Genomic DNA, 13,481 nt, shown 5'->3' on the forward strand with positions numbered 1-13,481 from the left:
AAGGTTGTAAACCACCTTGGTATTGTTATGGATGACAGTATATGAAACATTACAAAAAGATAAATAAATGAAGTGAATACAATTAGAATTTCCTTTAATGTAAGACAACTGGAAGCTCCTAAATGTTTATACTCCACACTGAAAGCCAGTGAGCAGTAACTCTCACAGATTAAGCGGAGCACGTTAAAGAGGAGCACTTTATCACCTGAAGCAGGAGGCTTAAGCAAAATGGCCACAAATGCTTGGTCACAGCTCAGGGATAACAGTGCACCCAGACCCAAATGGTACTGATTTTATCCCAGGGATTTCACGTGGTATTTACCAAACCTTTGACCACCAGACCATTCGTTCCAATCAGGTTCCTAACCTGTTGCTACACTAGTAAGTATTGAATAGATTAAGCTAGGCATTTTGAACACAATTTACAAAAAAGAGAGAAGACCTTGACTTGGCACAAGAAGAAAATATATATCTTAATCAATGATGTAGCCAAATTTGTAACTATCTAGTATGGAATAGGAATGTGTCCCGTTGACAGTGAGTGCATGAATGACAAAATGAGACTAACCAAAAACCTGATGTTATTCTCTACTTCAAAATATACACCAAGATTCTGCAAATCCACTTACAAAAGCTACTTTTTAGGCACATGGGTCTGTTTTAATGAGGGAGAATCCTTTTACTGGAATAGAAAAGCCAATCACACAGATTTTGAGAGCATTTTTCTGCTGGTAGGTTCAATTTACTTCAGTCCCAGACAAAAGTTGTGCAAACAAGGATAATTTTAATGCTACAGTGGTACCTCTGGTTAAAGAACTTAATTCGTTCTGGAGGTCTGTTCTTAACCTGAAACTGTTCTTAACCTGAGGTACCACTTTATCTAATGGGGCCTCCCGCCGCCACGCGATTTCTGTTCTCATCCTGAAGCAAAGTTCTTAACCCGAGGTACTACTTCCAGGTTAGCGGAATCTGAAGCGCTTGTAACCCAAAGCGTTTGTAACCCAATGTACCACTGTATAGTGAACCAAGGACAAACCCAAGGAAGCTCAAGGAAACTGGAAACAAGGATCTGTGAAATCCTTGAGCTTGTGTGACCAAGCTCCGGGAAACTCCCTGTTCTAGGTAACTGGCAGATTTTGAAAAGACCATCTATATACTCTGTGGTGGGTCTCCTCTTCCTCCTTTATGAGAATGATAATGATCAAATCTACCTTTTTAGGGCACAACATCAACTTCTGACTAGACGTTTACCAACTTCTGCACTTTTGAACTTAATATCACTCTTCAATATGAAGTGCTGCACAATCAACTTTTGAAAACAGGAAATCATAGCAGAACTAATGCTTGCACACTGGGTAGGATACTTTAAGAAGAACTGCAGGGATGGACAATATGGTTGCATGGTTGCATTTATTTGCTTCAACAATTTTATATATTGCTTACTACTGTAGTTTCTAAGCTGTGTACAGAGAAGTTATAAAAGAGATGCAAAAGATTAAAAATGAGTTAAAATTAACCATAATCCAGGAAAGTTTACTTAAAATGCTTGCTGTTTGTTTTTTTAAAAAATGTCTGTACTTAGGCTATACAGTATTTATTTACAAACAATCATGTTTTAGTTATTACAGCAACCGGCTAGTAACATGTTTCAAATAAAATAAGGATATTGCAAAAATGAAAATAAAAAATGATTTAAATCAAGTACAGTATTTAGATGAGTATTTCTGCTTGGCAATTTAAATCTGGATATAAACCACCCTTCACTTAAAATCCATCCATCCTGGAAAACTGTATATTCAAATTAGAAGGAATGAAGTGTTCTGAATTATGATACATTGTTTCCTCATGTTATTACCTTTTTTTTAAAAAAAAATCTCTCTTACTGGTTTTTTTTTACCTCCTTCCATCCTAAGAGCTTCAGCCCAATAGCAACAGTAAATTCAAAACTCAATACAGTGGAACCTCGGTTTATGAATACCTCGGTTTACGAATTTTCGGTTTACGAAAGCTGCAGACCCATCTGGAACGGATTAATTCACTTTCCATTACTTTCAATGGGAAAGTTTGCTTCAGTTTATGAACGCTTCAGTTTATGAACAGACTTCCGGAACCAATTACACCCATGCTTCGGGTTAAGTACGCTTCAGGGTGAGTACTCTGTGGACCCGTCTGGAACAGATTAATCCACTTTCCATTACTTTCAATGGGAAAGTTCGCTTCAGTTTATGAACGCTTCAGTTTAAGTACTCTGTGGACCGTCTGGAACAGATTAATCCACTTTCCATTACTTTCAGTGGGAAAGTTCGCTTCAGTTTATGAACGCTTCAGTTTATGAACAGACTTCCGGAACCAATTGTGTTCATAAACCGAGGTACCACTGTACATCAATAAAATATTAAACACCAAAATAGATTATCAGGATTATAATCACCCTATCACTGCTCAAACCCTCTTCCCCAAAAAAGCATGCCCACTAAAACAAAGCATTCTGCAGCACTTAAATATAGTTTTGTTGTGTATTGAGTCACAGGACTTTATTGTCTGTATTTGCATTAGGGTAAAGTAACTGCCTTTTGGTTCCAGAAGGTACAGCTACTATTGGTTCATTTAAGCTGCTGTATTTGGATCCTCTGTTTTATAGGTTTCCTCCAAAAGGCAGCACTGTGATTGCCTGATATTGTTCCCTCCAAAATGGATCCCTTTCTAGCTAGTCCCCCGTCCCTATAAATGTAGCTTTCCTCTCCTCAGAGCTCAGTCTTGTTTGCTTTAATAAAGAAATGTTACTAGAGAACTGTCTCCAGCATATTATGTCAAGAGAGCTTGTGACGAACCCCACATCACAACAAGTTTCAAATCCTGAACTTAGCAAGTCTCTAGGATTTTTTAAAATAAAAAAATCCAAGACAGTCATTAAGCACATCCGTCTTCAAGGGTCCATAGGTTTTGACTACAAGTCTATTCAAACATTACTCCCATTGTGTCCAGTGGGGCATTCTCCCAGGTTAATGTACAGAGCATTGAGATGTTCTGCACCCCCTGTTACTAAAACTTCCAGCCGCACCCTTCCTCTGTAGCTTGCAGCTGGAAGGGGGAGAGGAGTCCTTTTCATATTTCCACTGAGCCCTCTGAAGCTCCATGCAACTATAGGCACAATCCCCAACCCACTACCTTCCTCTACAGAGGATGAGCTGGAGCTCCCTCTCATCCTTTTTGCCCGAGGATGCTAAAACACTTGCCGTGTCAAGGAGGGGAAACGGAAATGTGAACCCCCACATATCTTCATCTACAGTCAAGAATCAGCTAGCTTTAAAATCCTGCAATGTAAAATAAGAGAGGTGGTAGTATCTGCAGCATTTAGTACACAAGCAGTTCATAGGCAGGCATGTGTATGCATGCACGGGGAGCCAATTAACAGGTGGCTGGTGCAATGTGCTCTGCAATCCAAGCCAATGAGGACATTATGTTCTGCATCGGCTGAAGCCACCACTGCAAGTCCCAAAACCTGCTAGCTGGCCATATATGGATTAAACCGTCCCATATCCAGTCCATTCTCATGGCCAGATGCTGGGTAGCCAGCACTGCAGGACTTGGATCATAGGAAAATAATACCTTGTGAACTTTTCCCATGTGTAGAAGTGGCAGCGGTGAGCAAAACTTGGTTGCATCTGTTGCCAAGGTGGGCTTGCAGTGTTGTGAATGTGTCACACAGGCCCCTTCTGTGTTCTATCAATCTTCAGCCAGTGTCTCAACCAGCAGCCATCAATGATTAATAGAGCAATCCCTGGCTTGTTCACCTAATAACCCTGTCTCTCTGCGTTTAGTGGGCTTACTTTCATGAAAATATATGGAAGACTGCAGCTGTGTTCTGCACAGCAACGGGCAACTATCACAGTGAGTAGGTGATGGTTTCAGCCTCCAGGTAGAGAGACACCTTAGCTGTTGACAGGCCATTCAGAACCTAAGGCCGATCTGCCGGATGGCATTTCACCCAGAGAGTAAAGTTTCATTTGCTTTGTAAACACTGTGGCACTCATAACCTTAAAAATACACACACACACACACACACACTGCAATATGTTATCAGCATGAATCAAGCAGCAACTGCTCTCTAGTCATCTGCCCTCCTACTTCATCCCCCTCAGTTCCCCAGTAAATCACACTAAGCATAGAGACGAAAGATGCCCAAGAGACACTGAGTCATGACTGTTGCACAAAGGATAACACAACAAGGCAGATTATCCAGGAGCTTGACCTTGTAATAATGAGCAATGGTTTTACTTAATGCACACACAACCTAATAGTTGGTGGCTCTTTATCACATAGGACTAAAATAGATTCATTTTCAGTTGTTTTACAGCAAGCCTTCCATTTAGCTCCACTGCCAGACCTTGTGCTTCCACAGGAAGTTCCTTTTCCAGCACCAAGCTACAGTAGAAAACCAGGGGTCCTCTCCTTGCCCTCACCAGAGGGCTATGGAAACACTCAACTCTGGCGAGAGGGTGGGCAAGAATGTGAACCACAGGTGTGGAACTTTCACATTGTACCTAAAGTTTAATATAGTCTCCAATCAAGAGTGTATTGACATTCAAACTGAAAACTACAGAAGTCATTTTCAAACTTTCTGCTTTCAAGTAGCAGTTTGCATAACATTTTGGGCTGCTGAAGAATCCTTGCACATAGAGCATAGGCATTATATCCCAGCTGAATCAATGAGATCAATTGTAGGAGCATTGCTTGAATTGGTGAGGCTCATTTGACCTCAACACAAAATCCAGCTTTCAATGCTAGTGGTCCACTCTCGTGGAATGCTCTTCCAAAACAGATCCAGCAGCAACTTTCCATATTAACCTTCAAACTTTGGCTGAAAACTTTTCTCTACTGGCAAGCTGATGCAGAAAATTGAGAAAAACTTTTCCCATAATAGTAATCTGGTGATCCTCTTTGTGTGGTTTTTTTAATTGTATAACAGTTGTTGTAAACTGCCTTGATTTTTCCAAAAAATGAAATCTCAGTATGCAAGTATTTTTAAATATATAAACAAGGTTTTCAAAAGCTACTAGCCATGATGGCTATGTTCCACCTCCACTGTTGGATGAACGATGCCTGTGAATACCAGTTTTCTGGGAATCACAAGTACTACTGAACTGTGGTTCTCCCACTGTGCTTCCCATAAGCATGCAGCTGGCCACTGTGAGGACAGGGTAGTCTTATGAGAGTTTTCTCCAGCAGCCTCATGTTGCTGAAGAGGACCAGTAGTGGTGGGCAGTCTGCTTTTTAGGTAAGTATGCCTGTAATGCTCATCTTCTCCTAGAAGAACTGAAGGTAAATTTGCAAGTAAACTTAAGAGTTCCACAAAACACCCAGTATTTCACTTTAGATCTTCCCTTGTCAGATCGTATACTTCTAAGCTCACTGATCATACATGGGAGACAAAACATCCTATAGAGTATGGGACAGGAGTTATGGAATATTTCCATTTTGAATGTGGTTAACACTGAGCAGCATACATGCATTGTCAACATCCCACAAATGCTGTGATCCAGCCAAACATTAAGCCCTTGTAAGTCCCATTGATTAAAGGGACTCTTACTGGGGGGGGGGGAAGGTTATAAATGCTCAACTCTGGATGGATCACAGCCAACAGCTTCATATCCTCCATCTCTAACCAGACCTTTTGTAAGCAATGCTTGTCCTCAAGTATATCTGGGTGTAGATTAATACCAGGATAGTATTTTACTTTTTAAAAAATCTATCTTATGAAGGCTTGCTGCCTCCTCATTAGGATATACAGTGGTGCCTCTACTTACGAATTTAATGCGTTCCGAACGCACATTCGTAAGTTGAAAAAAATTGTAAGTCGAATCCCATAGGAATGCACTAACACTGGGAGAAAAAATTCGTAAGTCGAAGCAACCCTATCTAAAAATTCGTAAGTAGGAAAAATCCACATCCAAGATGGTGGACGGAGCTCCATTCGTAAGTAGAAACATTCATAAGCAGAGTTATTCGTAAGTAGAGGTACCACTGTAGAGGCAATCTTCATTCATTTCTGGAGTACAAGTTGACTCAGAATCTGGCTACCTGCAACCTGACGATATTTTACAAGCCTTGTTTGGTATGCATTGGAGTCAACAGTTAAACTGACTTCCTAAGGAAGGCATTATTTGCTCACAACTACTAAAAGTAATATTGTAACCAGCACCAACACAATTTTCTATGGAAGGTGCAGCGATTTCCCCCCATGTTTATACAAAATACTTTGAAAATCCGAATGCAAACATTCCAGGAAGCTGATGACAAGTTGTGACTTCTGCACAACAGTTAAAAACAAACATTAAAACTCTCTGCAGTTGCAAGGCCAACTTCAGAGACACAAACAAGAGAACACAGATCAAACCACTCAGTTGCAACATATATTTCCCAAATAACTCCAAAAGATTGTCCAGTATGTAAAAAGTAATTTGCAGTATGTAAACCTTTTTCTTTCTCATTCCATCTAGCTTAGCACGGCAATACCAATCATTCCTCCGTAAAAAAAAGAATGCTAGTTAAAAATTTAAAGAGTCAGATATCATTTTTTTGCCTAACAAATCAGACTGAAAAACATCTAGATTTCATATCGTGTTTTTAGGGCAAGCTACTGCCAAAGATAAGCACCATATTGTCTGGATAGGAGAAAACCTGGAATCATATGCACACTGCCTTATCCAGAATACGAATAAGAAAAAGCACTTTACCCTGACTGATTTCAGTAGCAGGGAAAGAAGCAAGGCTGAAAAAAATGTGTAGTTTGTAGGATTGCATATTTAAGGTATTAAATTAACTACCGGTAGGTGAGCCAATTTCACTAAGCTTTAGCAAAAATTGTTGGTCAATTAATATTTTTAACCTGCATCCATAGAAGCTAATGGATGGGCCTGGAGAGCAAACCTGTATATTTCTCACCAAGGAAGGGAAGACAGGTGCTGGTCTTCTGCAATGTTTCTCTAAGCATCTGAGACATTTGTGACCCAACATGATTGTGAGGGCAAGCTCATCACCCCTTCTCCCAACCCTGACCTGGAGAGGAAGGCTTAGAGGGGGTTGGGAGACAGCAATTCATTTCATCAGGGAGAGCTTCTGCTCTTCTACAGATTTTTAGGGTGAAGGGAAAGTATACATTAAAGCACATGTGCTCACAAGAGGTGAGCTGGACAGTGTGGAGATCACACACACACACACACAGAGAGAGAGAGAGAGAGAGAGAGAGAGAGAGAGAGAGAGAGAGAGAGAGAGAGAGAGAGAGAGTCTCAGGATAACCTTCACAAGAGAGATATTTATATTTTTCCCTGTTACATAAAACAGTTGTGGAGGTCAATTGTAAGCACAAAATAAAACACCTATCTTGTGTACTGCAGCCTCTTTTGTCTCCCTTTACTATTCCCTCATCATTTGTTCAAAACTACTTCTTATTCACCCACAAATTACAATAATTGCTGTTTTCATATACGTACAAATATATTTGGCTTGTGCATTAGAAGTTTTTAGATGGGAATAGAAGCATTTTTGGTTTTCAGGAACAACAATAATAAGAACAAGAACAAGAACCAAGGCTTGATTTCCACAACATGAGGAGAAGGTACCAGTTTATATCAACATCTTAAGTCTTTTATACCAACATCTTAAGTCTAACCAGTGCTCTATTTAATACAGTAAATATGTACCCTGAGTGCCAACAGCTCTTTAACATTGTAGGGAAAGAGCCTATTCAGCATTGCCAGGTAAGATATGTGAGCTTGAGGGCAAGCCTAGAAAACTTTAAATGTGAATAACAACAACAACAACAACAACAACAACACCTCATACATCTAATGCTTTACTGTGCTTATTGCTTTTAGATGTTTATGTTTTTAAATACATCTTAATTTTAATTGTTGTATCACAGATGTGCTTACTAATCTCGGCTCCTTTGGCAGAAAGTGTAGTATATAATTTATTTATTTTAAAAAAAATAAAGTTAAGAAAATCTCTCTGGGAATTTGCAAAACATGTTAATCTAGTGGTACCCGGATTACTGAATGCTCTGCCGCAGAAAGTTTGTTGGAGCCTACTTTGTTATCTTTCTCATGCTATGTGAAACCTTCTTAATAAATATACATACATATATATTAATGTATGTTGCATGTATGTATAGCAGTTAACCAGACTGAAAACTGAAAATGTTAATACAGTAGTCATGTTCAAAATTTCATTCTCTGCCCTCTTCCCACCATACTTGCATACCCCCCAAAATAATAAAGTAAAATAAAATATCAGTTAAAAAAAAAACAGCTTACCTATCAACCAGCTTTTTAGCAAATCCAAAATCGGTGAGTTTTATATGCCCCTCTTTGTCTAGTAAAATATTTTCAGGCTTTAAGTCTCTGTAAACAATTTCTTTTGAATGAAGATATTCTATTGCACAAATAATCTCTGCAGAGTAAAACAGTCCAGTGCTGTTATTAAAGCGTCCCATGTTGCGCAGATAACTAAAAAGTTCACCCCCAGGTACATATTCCATCAGCATATATAGAAAGCGTTCATCATGGTAAGTCCAAAATCTGCAATGAAAGAGATACGTGTTTAAAAAAATACTAAGAGAACAACTCGCCAGAAAAGTATAAAATGATTATTATTTTTAATACGGGTCCGAAATATGAATGAAGAACTTCCAATATTCAAAACAGAAGATGTAGTGAAGCCCAATCTCAGCATCGTGGTCATGAGAAACTGTTCTGCCACCCAAGGCCTGAAACCCCTCAGGATATTTTCGGCATTTGTGGAGGTCCCGACACTAGACCTCGATTGACTCATGGAGCTCCTGTGGGTTGATGGATACATCACAGCTCAAAACAGAAGAGAAGCTCCCCACAGCCACAGCAAAAAGCAGCTGGGGGATTTTGGGGGAAACGTCACAAATGGCAGCTCTGTGAATATTTTAAGTTGGTTTAGACAGGGTTGAATTACAGCTATGGGTTAATCGTCTGTGCATTTTGGCATCACAAATGAAATGCCACACCCGTATAAACAGGGGGAAGACCTAAAAGCAACAGACTGCTAAGGAATTCTGAGGCCATACTTCAGGTGTCATTGCCAAGGAATTGATCATGTTGTTGTATACTGCTTATAAGCCATTTTGGCATATAAATTGCATATAAAAGTAAAGCAAAAGTAAAAACAAAAAACAGTAACAGCAGCAGCTACAGCAGAAGGGGCATTTCAGTCACAACACCCAGACAATGCACATTTCTTTCCTCTAACATTTCATTATAATCTGCTCTAGTTCCAATTTTTTTGTGACTTGTTTTTATGTTGTGTATACTGTATACATTAGCCTATCAATCTGTTTTACTGTATCTGTTTTTAGGTTTGCTTTTATTCTTCTTGTGTGAGCCATCCCAAAATTTGTTTTGTGAGGCTTTATGCCAGGCATCCCAAAACTTCGGCCCTCCAGATGTTTTGGACTACAATTCCCATCATCCCTGACCACTGGTCCTGTTAGCTAGGGATCATGGGAGTTGTAGGCCAAAACATCTGTAGGGCCGCAGTTTGGGGATGCCTGCTTTATGCAAACACTTGGAAATGGATTATTATTAGTAGTAGATCATCTGAGTAGATCAGTGAGAAAAGATTGTTTATTTTTATTTTTCTGGCCTGAAGAATTTCTATACTTTGTTAATTAAGGAGTAATTTTCATCCTTGCTGCAGTTTAACCTGGGAAACTTACTGACATGTAAATAAAAAGCTATATACTGGGAGGGGAGAGAAAGCAAGCAGATACAAGTTCATTGCACCCGATACAGGTTATATCAATTTTTTGCTAGCATAAAGCGCAAGGTAGGACACACTTGGTTTTGCTGGTCCTACCAACCTATGGTAGCGCTTTGTGGTCTACCCTAGTCTGTTGTTTGATGGTCTCTCAATCTTCAGGAACAGTTTTTCAGGGGTGCAGCAGCTATAAAGGGAATTAGTAAAAACAGGATGCACCACCTGGTAGGAGTTCTGTTTGCTTGAAGTTCCTAGTGGGTGTGCTTTCTGCTGGCACAAAGCTGCCCACTAGAAACAATCCTATAACTCTTCAATCACCAGGCGCTTATCTGCTTTATGTTTTCTCTTGCCACTGTACCTCTTTCAAAACTCTTTCACCCATAATTGCTTAATAGGTTGTCGTGAAAAACTAGTTGTGGTGAGCTCAGAATTAATGCCTTCATTTCCCCCTGGTTTAATTAACTTGGAAGTCTTTACTTGAACACTGGACAGGACCTTTCATTTTAACTGGGTTTGCTTTGTATTCTCTTCCTACCCTTTTGCCTTATCAAGAAGCGATTTTGCTATGTCGAAATTACTTTTGCAATACGTGCCCACACCCCTTCTATTCCTATCAGTTTTCAGTGAAATGCTGACATTTCCGGTTGCATGCATTACTCCACCCTTTACACCACAAGATATTCAAAACAAGCAAGCAAGCATACACACAGGGATCATATTTCATGCAGTTTTCAAACGCAGGGAAACAGAGTGGCATGTTAAATCCACTGTACCACCAGCAAGTGCAATGGTCAATATTAAAGTCCTCCATCGACTGCTGCCACATTTCCTCTGGGGTTGGGGTAGAACCAAAGTCCTTTCTTTGCCAATGAAGGCTATCAACAACTCTTAGGTTGCACTATTAAACATATGAAAGAACATAGGGATGCATGGCCAAAAATGAGCTCATGATTTGTCAGAGATGCATCAAAGACTGTGAGAGATAAATAAAATTCTGCCTCGAATGCACTGATTCCCCCTTCTTTCTGCAGCACTCTGTTCACCCCCCACCCCACCAAAATATGTTCAAGATGATTGGGAGATCTCTGGACCACTGTAGTAGTAGACATATTTGAATAATTAGCATACAAGACCACATCATTAATAGCTATAGGAATCACCCTAATTTGAAGGGTGGCAGCTTCCATTAATATGTCACCAGCTTTGGCATATTTCCCCCCTACTATAGTTTTTGTTCGCTTGCTTGTTTAACCACGTCAGCTGTTGGTACAGTTTGTGAGCAGTTTGTGTGCCTTAGGAAAGAGACAATGGAACATACAGAAGTGGAATAAAACACACAACAGGCAGGCACGACTACTACATCATGTTGTGCATGCTCCAAGGAACAGTTCTCCATCAAATACATTTTCCGTAACACATTTTGTTTCCTAGCTTTTCTAGATTATTCCCCCCCCCTTAAAAATATGAACACAATATTGTTTAAAGTATTTCTTCAAAAGAAGGATAGAACAAGTGTAGCATTTGCCACCCAAAAGACTTTGAATTAATCCAAACTGACGAGGGATTGAATGCTAGAATTGAACATTATGCCACAAAAGCTATAAGGGGGGGGGAGTGGGAGAGAAGAAAGCTTACAATCTGATCAGAAATGGATGATTCACTTCTTTCAAGACCGCTTTTTCATTGTGCACATGCTGTTCTTGTTTTAGTCGAATGACATCTGGAATGCTCATTACTTTCAATGCAAAGTAGCATTTGGCCGATTTCTCTTTCACCAGATGAACCCGCCCAAAAGTACCTGTCCCTGAAAATTAAAGAGCAAAATGTGTCAGTTGCAAAGAACATTATCTTGCAGTTAAGATGTATAAGGAATGTATAAATGGAACAAATCAATATAAAAGCAAGTGGCAGACATTATATATTCCTTCATAGCTTTGGCCCTTCTAAATACTTCATGGCAATTTTAACAGGGAACAGGCTAAACAGTCCGCTCCACCTCACGTCTACAGAAATCAAGGCAAATAACTCTTTACCCCCCCCCCTCCATCAACAGTGGCTAAAGCCCTTCATTCAGATACCACTACTGCTCACTGCCCTTCCCTAGGTTTTGGGTTTGTGAATGGATGTGAGCATATCAGTTACCTAAAAAGCTACCTATGGAGATCACACAGGGGCCCCGGTCTTTTCACAGACTATTGACCCTGTGCCACCACTGCTCCACTGCCACCAACCAGGACCCCCCCTGGTAAATCACTGAGTCACAGTCAGGATTTTAAGATCAATGAAGAAACAAGTGTTTATTTTAAATACTAGCAAGCTTCAGGTATTAGTTACACTGTTACACATTACTTTCGATCTTAACTCTGTCATAATCTCACTCTCACCACTCTACCTCACCACCACCAAGTCCCACACACCAACCCACTCTCAACACAACTGCCTCTGGACTGGGTTTTTAAAGCCCCTAAGCTCCGCCTCTTGCTTCTTATTAACCCTTTCCCCACTCCTGCACATTTGTAGTTCCCCAGGAATGGGCAAACGCCACACAACCATATACCAAGGTGGACCACTGGTGCATCCACATCAGGAGTAGACCATCAGATGTTGTGGACTACAACTCCCATCACCCATGGTTATTGGCTGTACTGACTGGGGCTGATGTAGTCCAAAACATCTGGAAGGGACTAAGTTGGCTATAGCCCCAATTTACGCTTATTGGTAGCAGCTCTTCAGGTTTTTTGACAGGACTCATTCCTAGTCCTCCTTGGAGATGTTGGGGCATTTTAAATGCTGGGTTTGTGAGCTATAGACCTCTATAATAGACAGAATGTATCCAACCATATTTCTGTTGCTTGCTGTTCATACTAAGAAGAGGTACCTGAAGTGCTTTTTAACTCTCTCTCTCTGGTCAGGCTAGTTATCAGCATACAGTGGAAACTTGGTTTACGAACGCAATCCATTCCATGGAGGCGTTCATAAATAGAGGCATTTGCTCCCCGAAGGCATGCTTTTGCACGTGCGCAAAGCGCTGATAGAGCGCTTCTGCGCATCTGTGAGCTGCGCAGAAGTGATCTGCGCATCCGACTCCGCGGCACCTGGATGTAAACACTTCCGGGTCCGCGGCGTTCGTAAACGGAGGCGTTCATAAACAGAGGTAGTTGTAAACCGAGGTTCCACTGTACTGACAAGCACACAGGGTGGCTTTGTCTGCACAAAAATTTGTGTTCCTCTTTCTGTGTTGCAGCAGCAGGGAGGGATCGGAAATGGGAAGAGCTAGATGCAACCATTATGTTTTCTCCCTCACTCTAGAAATTGCTGCTCAGAGTAAGGTTGCACATTGCATATATTTTATATTGTTTATCTGGAATTAAACATTTTGTGGAGTCTGATATATATATATGAGAAAGTAAAATGGAAAAAAGCATTGCAGGACATTGTGCACTGGAATATTCATACCCTGCTTGTTTACAGAGGTCCTTGCAGCAGCTTACAAAATATCTAAAAACACAATGAAAACAGCTAGTAGCACAACTGTTAGTAATGCAGGGCAAATGCATGTAAAAGCTTTCCTCCCAGTCGAACTGCCACTCAGCAGCAGGAACTCCTGGCCTGGAAATACCTCCACTGTTGGAGGCAGCATGTCTCTGAATAAGGAGGCAGCATGTCTCTGAATAAGGAGGCAGCATGTCTCTGAA

The 13,481-nt window shown here is 40.4% G+C and overlaps 1 protein-coding gene across 1 annotated transcript in view; it reads right to left on the reverse strand.

Annotated features, from left to right (window-relative positions):
• Nucleotides 1-13,481, reverse strand: part of PRKX (protein kinase cAMP-dependent X-linked catalytic subunit) — a 68,040-nt gene that overhangs the window by 22,095 nt on the left and 32,464 nt on the right. Inside the window, exons 2-3 of the mRNA XM_035114637.3 lie at nt 11,422-11,590; nt 8,316-8,579 (exon numbers count right to left, since the gene is read on the reverse strand). Of these exons, the coding sequence (XP_034970528.3) occupies nt 8,316-8,579; nt 11,422-11,590 (433 nt within the window). The remainder of the gene's footprint in view (nt 1-8,315; nt 8,580-11,421; nt 11,591-13,481) is intronic.

The sequence above is a fragment of the Zootoca vivipara genome, chromosome 4, assembly GCF_965207765.1.
Source record: "Zootoca vivipara chromosome 4, rZooViv2.hap1.1, whole genome shotgun sequence".
Lineage (NCBI taxonomy): Eukaryota > Metazoa > Chordata > Lepidosauria > Squamata > Lacertidae > Zootoca > Zootoca vivipara.